Genomic DNA, 13,155 nt, shown 5'->3' with positions numbered 1-13,155 from the left:
CCATAAGGTCTGACTGCCTGTGGGGCCAGGCAGAACAGAGTCATATTTCTCTTCTTGCAGAAAGCGAATAGGAGAAATATTGCTTAATTCTTTCCCAGCAAGGAATAACCCTGGGAAAGGAATGCCTTCCCAGGGGGAGGTCTCTAAAATGGCTGCTCTGGGAGTATCTGTCTTGTGCGGTTGAAGATAAGGGATGAAATACGCCCTGGTCTCCTGCAGTGCCCTCAGGCTTGCTAGGATTAGGAAATTCCAGCCTGGCGAATTCTAGTCAGACCGGTTGTCTGCTCTTGAACTCTGTTTCCTGTTAAGATGTTTATCAATGACAATGTGTGCCCAGCAGGACATGGAACCTCATCAGTAATTCTAATTTCACCCTGGCCTTGTAATCTTGCTCTGCCTCTCTGCCCTTGTGATCTTTTATTGCCCTTTCGAGCATGTGATCTTTGTGACTTACTCCCTGTTCGTATCCCCCTCCCCTTTTGAAATTCCTAATAAAAGCTTGCTGGTTTTGCAGCTCAAGGGGCATCACGGAGCCTACCAATAGGTGATGTCACCCCCGGAGGCCCAGCTGTAAAATTTCTCTCTTTTATACTCTTTCTCTATTTCTCAGACAGGCCAACACTTAGGGAAAATAGAAAAGAACCTACGTTGAAATATTGGGGGCTGGTTCCCCCGCTATTCACTGACTGCTTGCACTGTGTGCCTGGAAAAGCCGCAGACACTCAATGCTAGCCCATGAAAGCAGCCAGGAGGGAGGCTGTACCCTGCAAAGCCATAGAGATGGAGCTTCCCATGACCATGGGAACCCACCTCTTGCATTAGTGTGACCTGGATGTGAGACATGAAGTCAAAGGAGTTCATTTTGGAGCTTTAATAATTGACTGCTCTGCTGGATTTTGGATTTGCATGGGGCCTGTAGCCCCTTTGTTTTCACCAATGTCTCCCATTCAGAATGGCTGTATTTATCCAATGCCTGTACCTCCATTGTATCTAGGAAGTAAATAACTTGCTTTTGATTTTATAGGCTCATAGACGGAAGGGACTTGCCTTATCTCAGATAAGGCAAGTGGACTTTTGAGTGGACTTTTGAGTTAATGCTGAAATGAGTTAAGACTTTGGGGGACTGTTGGGAGGGCATGATTTATTTTGAAATGTGAGGATATGAGATTTGGGAGGGGCCAGGGATGGAATGATATGGTTTGGCTGTGTACCCACACAAATCTCATCTTGAATTCCCATGTGTTGTGGGAAGGACTTGGTGGGAGGTAATGGAATCTTGGAGGCAGGTTTTTTCCATGCTGTTCTTGTGATAATAAGTCTCATGAGATCTGATGGTTATTACAAGGGGGCGTTATCCTGCACAAGCTCTCTCTTTGCATGCTGCCATCCACGTAAGATGTGACTTGCTGCTCCTTGCCTTCCACCATGATTGTGAAGCCTCCCCAGCCATGTGCAACTGTAAGTCCAATAAACCTCTTTCTTTTGTAAATTGTCCAGTCTCAGGTATGTCTTTATCAGCAGCAAGAAAACAGACTAAAACACTTACCATATCTAAACTGTATTAATTTCTCCCCAAACCATCTTTCTCTCTTAGCTTTTCTTGTTTTTAAAAGTAGTACTATGGTTTTCCTTGGCTTGAAACTTGGCATTAACTTAATTTTTTCAGCTTCCATGTATCTGATAGCCATTCAGCCATCAGGCCTACTTGACTTACTCTAACAAATTTTGATCCTCCCAAATTGTATTAATTTTTCATGTTTAAGCTTATGTAGTCTTCCTTGCGTGACCTGGACTCTTCCTATGAAAGGCAATCTCCTTTTTTTCTAGGTTCCCATATTCCATTGTTTATACTATGTTTTACATCCTGCTTTGTGATGCTAGTTACCTCTTAATTTGTGTGTGTCATCAACAAAACTATTAGTTCTTGGAAGTTAGAGTTGTCAAACTGTTATCACCCAACCCCCAGTGCCTTTATATGATTATGTACCTTAATGTGTATGGAACAAATAATTTAAATTCAAAATGACCTTGGTAGTTTGGAGACTTATTGAAGAATTAAGGAATAATATTAAAAATGATCAGTAATACTGAACCCGGGAGGCAGAGGTTGCAGTGAGCCGAGATTGTGCCACTGCACTCCAGTCTGGGTGACAGAGCGAGACTCCATCTCAAAAAAAAAAAAAAGAAAGAAAGAAAGAAAAAGCAATCTACTTTTTCATTTCTGGAAATATGTGTGGTGGGTATCTGATTAAATGTATACTGCATATCCTGAAAAACTCCAATTGTAAAACCTCTCATCAAAGGCCCAAAGTTACTGGTGGTTTAGAGCACTGGTTTGAACAGGTCACCCAGGTGGAAGGAGATAAACCTAGTAAGCAAGTTTGGAAGTTATGTTGGAGACTGTGCATGAAGTCGAGCCTGTAAAAAGTGTTACCCTAAGTAAAGAGTGAATTAGAAAAAAAACCTACTCCTCAAAAAGAGGAGGCAGAAGAATTGCTTGAACCCAGGAGGCGGAGGTTGCAGTGAGCTGTGGAACCACTGTACTCCAGCCTGGGCGACAGAGCGAGACTCCATCTCAAAAAATATATATATACATTAGGACACAGAAATAGTGAAAATATATGTTAGAAAAGATATAACAGGCAAACAGGGAAAAAAGTTAGTGTGGCTCTATATTATCAGGAAAAACAAATTATAAAGCAAAAAACTTACTGTACATAAAGAGGGACACTACATATGATTATTTAATTCACTGAGAAGGCATAAAAGCCAAGAAGTTTTTGCACCAAAATATATAAAGCATAAATTTAGTGAACATTAGAACTTGAAGAATCCATTATCATAGCATGATATTCTTAATACTTCTCTTTCAGTAACTGACAGGGGAACAAAGAAAAAGTATGGATACGGATTTGAATAACACAATATTTAAGTTTGATTTAATAGATATATAAGAAAACACTTTGCCCCAATATGAAAAATAACCCATATAAACCCATCTATATGATTTTTTTTTGAGACACTGTTTTGCTGTGTTGCCCAGGCTAGAGTGCAGTGGCATGATCTTGGCTCACTGCAACCTCTGCCTCCTGGGTTCAAGTGATTCTCCTGCTTCAGCCTCCCAAGTAGCTGGGATAACAGGCATGCACCATGATGCCTAGCTAATTTTTGTATTTTTAGTAGAGACAGGGGTTAGTCATGTTGATGAGGCTGGTCTCGAACTCCTGACCTCAGGTGATCCACCCACCTCGGCCTCCCAAAGTGCTGGGATTACAGGTGTGAGCCACTGCGCCCGGCCCCATATATACGAAATTTTAAAAAATACTTTCCGAAGGTGTCAAAGAAGAAATAATAATGGAAATTAGATAATAATTTCCATATAATAATACATAGAAAATGATAATAAAATAATACATAGAAAATGATAATAAAAATGCAGTCTCAAAACATATGGCGTAAGATACTTATGCTTCTAGATATGATAGTTTGCAACAAAATTAAACATCCACTGAGAACCACTAAAGCTAGGTGAAATGCAAGAAATTTCTGTTTAAAGGCAGAGAGCTGATGATGCAATAGTGATTTGAGGGGATAATTCCAGAGAGTTGAGCTGATGGTTTACAGTGGCTTTTTCCTGGGGAATATAGACTGATTCTTGAAACAAGAAAAAAACTGAGAATTCAGACTTAGCTCTGGAAGAGGGCCCCTACTACGGTACAGAGAAACTAACAGAGCTTTCTAGTAGTTTCATACAGCTGGAGTGACAACATCAGAGACATGAACAGTCTGAACACATAGTTTGTTTCCCCTTCAAGACAGAGTGGAAAGATCTAACTTAAGTATAATTAGGTTCCCATAAGAAGAGGAGAGAGAAAATAAGGCAGAAGCGCTGGCGTGGTGGCTCACGCCTGTAATTCCAGCACTTTGGGAGGCTGAGGCAGGTGGATCACAAGGTCAGGAGTTCGAGACCAGCCTGGCCAATATGGTGAAACCCCATCTCTACTAAAAATACAAAAGTTAGCCAGGCATGGTGGCACGTGTCTGTAGTCCCAGCTACTCGGGAGGCTGAGGCAGAAGAATCGCTTGAACTTGGGAGGTGGAGGTTGCAGTGAGCCGAGATTGAGCCACTGCGCTCCAGCCTAGGTGAAAGAGCAAGACTCTATCTCAAAAATAAATAAATAAATAAATAAGGCAGAAGCAATATTTGAAAAGAATGTCCAAAAATACTACCAAACTGATGAAAGACAAAAATTTATGTATTTAAGAAGCTCTGTGAACCCCAGGCAGGAAAAATACAAAGAAAACCCCACCTAGGCTGTGCATGGTGGCTCACACCTGTAACCCCAGCACTTTGGGAGGCCGAGGTGGGCAGACCACTTGCGACCAGGTGAGACCAGCCTAGCCAACATGGTGAGACCCCATCTCTACTAAAAATACAAAAAATTAGCCAGGTGTGCTGGCGTGCACCTGTAATCCCAGCTACTTGGGAGGCTGAGGTGGGAAAATTGCTTGAACCTGGGAGGCAGAGGTTGCAGTGAGCCGAGACAGCACCACCGCACTCTAGCCTGGGCGACTGAGTGAGACTCCGTCTCAAAAAAAAAAAAAAAAAAGTCCACCGATCCCACAGAAATACAAACTACCATCAGAGAATACTACAAACACCTCTACGCAAATAAATTAGAAAATCTAGAAGAAATGGATACATTCCTCGACACATACACTCTCCCAAGACTAAACCAGGAAGAAGTTGAATCTCTGAATAGACCAATAACAGGAGCTGAAATTGTGGCAATAATCAATAGTTTACCAACCAAAAAGAGTCCAGGACCAGATGGATTCACAGCCGAATTCTACCAGAGGTACAAGGAGGAACTGGTACCATTCCTTCTGAAACTATTCCAATCAATAGAAAAAGAGGGAATCCTCCCTAACTCATTTTATGAGGCCAGCATCATTCTGATACCAAAGCCTGGCAGAGACACAACCAAAAAAGAGAATTTTAGACCAATATCCTTGATGAACATTGATGCAAAAATCCTCAATAAAATACTGGCAAACCGAATCCAGCAGCACATCAAAAAGCTTATCCACCATGATCAAGTGGGCTTCATCCCTGGGATGCAAGGCTGGTTCAACATACGCAAATCAATAAATGTAATCCAGCATATAACAGAGCCAAAGACAAAAACCACATGATTATCTCAATAGATGCAGAAAAAGCCTTTGACAAAATTCAACAACCCTTCATGCTAAAAACTCTCAATAAATTAGGTATTGATGGGACATATTTCAAAATAATAAGAGCTATCTATGACAAACCCACAGCCAATATCATACTGAATGGGCAAAAACTGGAAGCATTCCCTTTGAAAACTGGCACAAGACAGGGATGCCCTCTCTCACCGCTCCTATTCAACATAGTGTTGGAAGTTCTGGCCAGGGCAATCAGGCAGGAGAAGGAAATAAAGGGTATTCAATTAGGAAAAGAGGAAGTCAAATTGTCCCTGTTTGCAGACGACATGATTGTTTATCTAGAAAACCCCATCGTCTCAGCCCAAAATCTCCTTAAGCTGATAAGCAACTTCAGCAAAGTCTCAGGATACAAAATCAATGTACAAAAATCACAAGCATTCTTATACACCAACAACAGACAAACAGAGAGCCAAATCATGAGTGAACTCCCATTCACAATTGCTTCAAAGAGAATAAAATACCTAGGAATCCAACTTACAAGGGATGTGAAGCACCTCTTCAAGGAGAACTACAAACCACTGCTCAAGGAAATAAAAGAGGATACAAACAAATGGAAGAACATTCCTTGCTCATGGGTAGGAAGAATCAATATCGTGAAAATGGCCATACTGCCCAAGGTAATTTACAGATTCAATGCCATCCCCATCAAGCTACCAATGACTTTCTTCACAGAATTGGAAAAAACTACTTTAAAGTTCATATGGAACCAAAAGAGAGCCCGCATCGCCAAGTCCATCCTAAGCCAAAAGAACAAAGCTGGAGGCATCACACTACCTGACTTCAAACTATACTACAAGGCTACAGTAACCAAAACAGCATGGTACTGGTACCAAAACAGAAATATAGATCAATGGAACAGAACAGAGCCCTCAGAAATAACGCCGCTTACCTACAACTATCTGATCTTTGACAAACCTGAGAAAAACAAGCAATGGGGAAAGGATTCCCTATTTAATAAATGGTGCTGGGAAAACTGGCTAGCCATATGTAGAAAGCTGAAACTGGATCCCTTCCTTACACCTTATACAAAAATCAATTCAAGATGGATTAAAGATTTAAACGTTAGACCTAAAACCATAAAAACCCTAGAAGAAAACCTAGGCATTACCATTCAGGACATAGGCGTGGGCAAGGACTTCATGTCCAAAACACCAAAAGCAATGGCAACAAAAGCCAAAATTGACAAATGGGATCTAATTAAACTAAAGAGCTTCTGCACAGCAAAAGAAACTACCATCAGAGTGAATAGGCAACCTACAACATGGGAGAAAATTTTCGCAACCTACTCATCTGACAAAGGGCTAATATCCAGAATCTACAATGAACTCAAACAAATTTACAAGAAAAAAACAAACAACCCCATCAAAAAGTGGGCGAAGGACATGAACAGGCACTTCTCAAAAGAAGACATTTATGCAGCCAAAAAACACATGAAAAAATGCTCATCATCACTGGCCATCAGAGAAATGCAAATCAAAACCACTATGAGATATCATCTCACACCAGTTAGAATGGCAATCATTAAAAAGTCAGGAAACAACAGGTGCTGGAGAGGATGTGGAGAAATAGGAACACTTTTACACTGTTGGTGGGACTGTAAACTAGTTCAACCATTGTGGAAGTCAGTGTGGCGATTCCTCAGGGATCTAGAACTAGAAATACCATTTGACCCAGCCATCCCATTACTGGGTATATACCCAAATGACTATAAATCATGCTGCTATAAAGACACATGCACACGTATGTTTATTGCGGCATTATTCACAATAGCAAAGACTTGGAACCAACCCAAATGTCCAACAATGATAGACTGGATTAAGAAAATGTGGCACATATACACCATGGAATACTATGCAGCCATAAAAAATGATGAGTTCATATCCTTTGTAGGGACATGGATGAAATTGGAAACCATCATTCTCAGTAAACTATCGCAAGAACAAAAAACCAAACACCGCATATTCTCACTCATAGGTGGGAATTGAACAATGAGATCACATGGACACAGGAAGGGGAATATCATACTCTGGGGACTGTGGTGGGGAGGGGGGAGGGGGGAGGGATAGCATTGGGAGATATACCTAATGCTAGATGACAAGTTAGTGGGTGCAGCGCACCAGCATGGCACATGTATACATATGTAACTAACCTGCACAATGTGCACATGTACCCTAAAACTTAAAGTATAATAATAAAAAAAAAAAAAACAAAGATAGCAAAGTAAAAAAAAAAAAAAAAAAAAAAAAGAAAGAAAAACCCCACCTAAGCACATCATAATGAAACTGCTTAATTCAAATATAAAAAGAAAATCTAAAAGGCAAGAAGTCATGTTTCCTTTAAAGGAGCTGATCTCAACAAAAATGATGAAATCCAGAAGACAATGAAATGACACCTTTGAAGTACTGAAAGAAAATAGCTGCCAAGCTAGAATCATATATTCTGTGACAAAAATGAGGGCAAAATACAGACTTTTCTTCTTTTTAAGACAGTTTTACCCTTGTTGCCTGGGCTGGAGTGCAATGGCACGATCTCGGCTCACTGTAACCTCCCCCTAAGCAAACATATAAGCAGAAAGAATTTATTGCCAGAAGATCTGCCTTAAGATAAAAGCTGAAGAGAGGTTTTGTTTTGTTTTGTTTTGTTTTGTTTTTGAGACGCTCTGTTGCCCAGGCTACAGTGGCGCAATCTCGGCTCATTGCAACCTCCGCCTACTGGGTTCAAGTGATTCTCATGCCTCATCCTCCGAAGTAGCTGGAATTACAGGCACCTGCCACCACACCCAGCTATTATTATTGTTACTATTTTTGGTACATACAGGGTTTTACAATGTTGACCAGGCTAGTCTCGAACCCCTGACCTCAAGTGATCCTCCCACCTCAGCCTTCCAAAGTGCTGGGATTACAGGTGTGAGCTATTGTGCCTGGCCTGAAGAGAGTTCTTAAGGCAGAAGGAAAATAGTCCCAAATGGAAACAGGAAATTTGAAGGGAATGAAGAATAACAAAAGGGGGAAATGTGTGAGTAAATATAAATAAATATTGACTGTAAAGATTAATCATAGTAATATGAGGGCTTAAAATATATGTAGAATTAAAACTCATGACTCCAATAAAGCAAGAAGGAGAGGGTAAGTAGAGATAAAGTGTTCTAAGATTTTAGCATTATCAGGGAAATATTAAAATAGTAATTTGTATTAAACTCAAGTCAAAGACGGTAAGTATAATTCCAACTGTATTAGTAATTACATTAAAACAAATAGAATAAATACTCCAAATAGAAGATGAATATTACCAGATTGGATTAAAAATTATCTAACTATAACCTGGGTATGGTGGCATGTGCCTATAATTCCAGCTACTCAGAAGGCTGAGGCAGGAGGATTGCTTGAGGCTAGGCATCAAGGCCAGCCTGGCCAACATAGTAAGACTCCAATCTAAAAAGAAAAGTTAAAAAAACCCCAGCTATATGCTGCATATAAAAAATATCTTAAGTATAAGACACTGAAATGCTCAAAGTAAAAGTTGGAAAAAATATAGTGTGCAAACAATAATTGAAAGAAAGCTGGAGCTGGGTGTGATGACCCACCCCTGTAATCCCAGCATCTTGGGAGGCCAAGGTGGGGAGATCACCTGAGATAGGGAGTTGGAGACCAGCCTGGCCAACATGGTGAAACCCCATCTCTACTAAAAATACAAAAATTAGCTGGGTATGGTGGCGCATGCCTGTAATCCCAGCTACTTGGGAGGCTGAGGCAAGAGAATCACTTGAACCCGGGGGCAGAGGTTGCAGTGAGCTGAGATCACACCACTGCACTCAAGCTGGTGTTGCTGTTTATTATCAGAGAGAATAGCTCTTAAGGCAAGAAGAATAACTAGAGATAGAAAGGGACATTTTCTAATGATAGAGTCCAGTTCACAAGAAGATATAACAATTCTAAATATGTATGCACTGAATAACATAGTTTCAAAATATATAAGGCAAAAATGGACAGAACTAAAAGGAGAATATAGACAACTCAACATTAATAAGGTAGATTTAACACAACCTTTGAATAGTTGATAAAACAAGCACATGATAAATCAGTAAAGACATAAAAATAAAAATAACACAATAAACTTGACTGTTGACATAATAGAACACTGCACTGAGGATAAGAATATATATTAAAAAAAAATTTTTTTTTTGAGATGGAGTTTTATTCTTATTGGCCAGGGTGGAGTGCAATGGCGTGACCTTGGCTCACTGCAACCTCCACCTCCCAGGTTCAAGTGATTCTCCTGCCTCAGTCTCCTGAGTAGCTGGGATTACAGGCATGCACCACTATGCCTGGATAATTTTTTGTATTTTTAGTAGAGACAGGGTTTCACCATGTTGGCCAGGCTGGTCTCAAACTCCTGACCTCATGTGATCCACCCACCTCGGCCTCCCAAAGTGCTGGGATTACAGGCATGAGCCACTGTGCCCGGCCTTAAAAAATTTTTTATAGAGACAGGGTCTTACTTTGATGCCCAGACTGGAGTGCAATGGCATCATCATACACCTCACTGTAGCCTTGAATTCCTGGGCTCAAGCAATCCTTCCACTTCAGCCTCCCAAGTAGTTAGGACTACAAGCACACACCACCAATGCCCAGTTATTTTTAAAAATTTTTTTTGTAGAGACAGGGTCTTACTATGTTGCCCAGGCTGGTCTTGAACTCCTCACCTCAAGTGATCCTCTCGTTATAGCCTCTCAAAGTGCTGGGATTACAGGCATGAGGCATAATGCCCAGCTAGAATATACACTGTTTTTAAGTATACAGGTGAATTTATAAAATTTGACAGTAAAGCCAGCTTCAACAAAGTTTCAGAAGATTGGAAGCACTCAGAATGTACTCTCTGACCACAATAGTCTTAAGGTAGTAATGAATTATAAAAACTAATTAGAAAATGGAAATTAAGCAGTACACTTCTAAGTAATCCATTAATCAAAAAAGAGATCACAATAGATATTAGAAAGTATGTGAAACTGAATAATAATGAAAATATGACATATCAAAACTTCTGAGATATAGTTAAAACAGTGGTTGGATGGAAATGTGTAAAATGCATATGCTAGAAAAGAAGGAAGGTTAATATCAGTGATCCAAGCTTGTATCTCAAGAAGTGAGTAAAAGAACAGCAAATTAAACCCAGAGAGAAATAAATAAGACAAAAGTAAAAAATAATGAAATTTAAAACAAACACACACCACAGAAAACGGAGGAGCTTTTACTTCTGTCCATGATGGAGCAACTGGCATGATACTTACTCTTCCTTTGTAAAAGCTAGGATAATGGAAAAAAGTATCTGAAACAATGCATTAGACATTGGGCAACAGCCAACCCAGGACCATAGTCCCTTATAGATGGAAAATGAATGAGGTGAGCACTGTGATTACATAGGCTTTTTGCTTAGAGGCAATTTCTGGACCACAGCACAGGATGGCATAACCCAAGGAGAGCCTGGCAGCTTTGCTGAGTTGATGAGGTAGGGATAGAAGCTTGGGGAGGCCAAGGTGACCAGAATTTGCAAGGCAGAGTACTAGAGAAGAGAAAAGCTATGTAGAGAAGGTGCTCAAAAGTCTGCATGGGTTACCTTCCAGTCTTTGGTTGAATACTAATCTGTGCAATTGTGGCAGCCATGAAAATAGACCTCTCAGACCTCCAACTGCAGGGAATGTAATTTTGACCTATGGGCCCTGTTCATCACCATGTTCATACTAAGGAATCTTCCCATGGCTGCTGCTTACAGTCAGTGACTAGGCACAGGGATACTGAGGAAGGCCCATTCTTGGAAGATGAAAAACTCAAAATTTTGGTTCAAAGATTATTCACTGGCATCGCCAAACTTCCTTAGAAATGCACTGCAGTGTAAGTTGCTTCCACTCAACCTTTCTTTTCTTTCCTTCACAAAGGTCAGACATACATTACAGTCTGATGCCTTTCCTAGATTCCCCTGGCTCCTTTCCCAGTTTTCTCACAGGTATTTCTCCCAGTAAACCTCTTGTATAACTAATCTCTTGCCATCTGTTTCTTAGGGGACTTGAGCTAACACAAGTGGTACCAACAGTGAATGGTCCAAGAAAATAGGCAGTAAGATGGGATCTGGGACTGGCTTACTCACCTCCTGACAGGCAAAGAGAACATCATTCTGACTGGTACGTGGGACATGGATAGACACTAGCATAAACCGGAGCTCAGCAACTAAAGATTTCACAGGTGGCAACCTGGAAAATGATGTGGTAGAGGGAAGTTCTGTGTAAGGTGTGATGATGCAGGCAGAGAAAGATTTTGGAGGAGGAAGGAGATTACCTCCAAAGATGGGTGAATTGGTTACTGCTGAGTTGTATTGATGCCTTGCAGTGGGATAATCAGAAACTGAAAGCTCTTGAGCAGTTAATGGCTAAGCCAGATGGTTTCGTGGTATCATCTTACAAAGAGCTCCTTATGTACTGCAGTGGAAGAGCAGACACACGTGAGCAATAGGATGAAGATCTAATTGTTAGAGTTGCAGAACTTCAGAGACATGAGACATTTGAATGCCCAGCAGCCCTATTATACAAAGGTCAGGACCTAGTGGGGATAACCTGGGACCCTGAAACATGGAATGGGGACATCTTGTCGAATGCCCCTAAGAATGCTAGCACTGCAGCCCTTGCACTCCCTGGGCTTGTAGAGATGGCTTGTAAGCCCTTGTAAGAACTAACACTTAATATTTTGCTCTATGATGCTGCAGGTGCTCATCTCAGTAGCTGCCCCAACTTTTGGCTGCCAAGTCAATAACTTAGGCTAAATCCTAGCATAACTTTGTTGAAAACATGCTGGGCCTGATAAGGGAAGAAAAGAGACTTATATCAAAAGAATTGCAGGAATTAGCTAGCATACTAGCAGGAGCCAGGGATGTATCCTTGGAATTAGATTTTTAGGGTGTTTGATCAAGGGGACTAGAATGTAAGCATAGATAAGCAAGAATTAATTTACTCAGGAGTACTATCTCAGGACATGGGATTTAACACCCTTGCAAGGACCTTAGGGGATAAGGCAAATTCGCTGCTGAGGTGGCTTTTAGAAGCTTGGAAAATGCTGTGGCTAACACTCAGGGAAATGGAAAGGCCTGAGTTGCCCTTACAGATGGCACAGGAAAGGATAAAGAGGCTGAGGAAAGTAGGCATGCTGGAATAGATGTGTAATGTAAGACCAGACATCTAACCAGAGAATCATGGGAGGACCCAGAGGACACATCATTCACCATCATTCACAGGCCTGGTGAAATGAGGTTGAAGATTTGGACACTGAAAACTACAGCAGCAGAGACTAATGTTGAACCCCTAACACAGCACTGTTCTCTGAAGAGACCAACCAGCTAGTTGGTGCCAAGTCAAGTATATCAGACTTCTTTCAACCCAAAAGAGCAAGAGTTTTATCTTCACCAGGTATAGATACTTATTCTGAGTATGGTCTTATACTTCCTGCCTAAAGATTCTCAGCTTCTCTGGGGCTTACAGAATAATTCATAGGCATGGAATTCCACACAACATAGCATCCAACCACTTTACAGTGAAGAGGGTGTGGAGTAGTTTCATGACCATGGGATTCATTGGCAATATCACATGTACCATCCTAAAGCAGCCAGCCTTATAGAACACTGGATCAGCCTTTGTAAGTACAAATGAAGTGCTAGCTCAGAGGAAATATTCTGAAAAGATAATGTGCCAATCTTCCGGATGCAAGATATATATGCAGAGACTTTTTTAGGATATTATATCCCCAGGGGGAAAAAACACATGGGTCTGGGAGTCAGGGCGTGGAAGCAGGAGTGGCTCCTCTTATTATCACTCCCAAAATGGGGATTCATGTCCCAACTGGGAGATTTTGTACTTCTCTT

The 13,155-nt window shown here is 40.9% G+C and overlaps 1 protein-coding gene across 13 annotated transcripts in view; it reads left to right on the top strand.

Moving 5' to 3' along the window:
* CDKL3 (cyclin dependent kinase like 3) overlaps nt 1–13,155 on the top strand; it is a 137,812-nt gene that overhangs the window by 86,206 nt on the left and 38,451 nt on the right. Inside the window, exons 13-14 of one of the 13 annotated variants that reach the window (XR_008548081.2) lie at nt 11,309–11,428; nt 12,532–12,703. The exons of 11 other annotated variants lie outside the window; for them this stretch is intronic. Coding sequence is in view for 1 of the 2 variants with exons in the window: in XM_016953840.4 (XP_016809329.1) it covers nt 11,309–11,317 (9 nt within the window). In the remaining variant the exon portion in view is untranslated. Of the gene's footprint in view, nt 1–11,308; nt 11,429–12,531; nt 12,704–13,155 lie in introns of those variants that run through there. One more of the 13 variants, XM_016953840.4, reaches the window with a different exon arrangement.

This window comes from Pan troglodytes, chromosome 4 (assembly GCF_028858775.2).
Source record: "Pan troglodytes isolate AG18354 chromosome 4, NHGRI_mPanTro3-v2.0_pri, whole genome shotgun sequence".
Classification (NCBI taxonomy): Eukaryota; Metazoa; Chordata; class Mammalia; order Primates; family Hominidae; genus Pan; species Pan troglodytes.
Note: the sequence above shows the minus strand (reverse complement) of the source record. Positions and strands in the feature narration are given on the sequence as shown.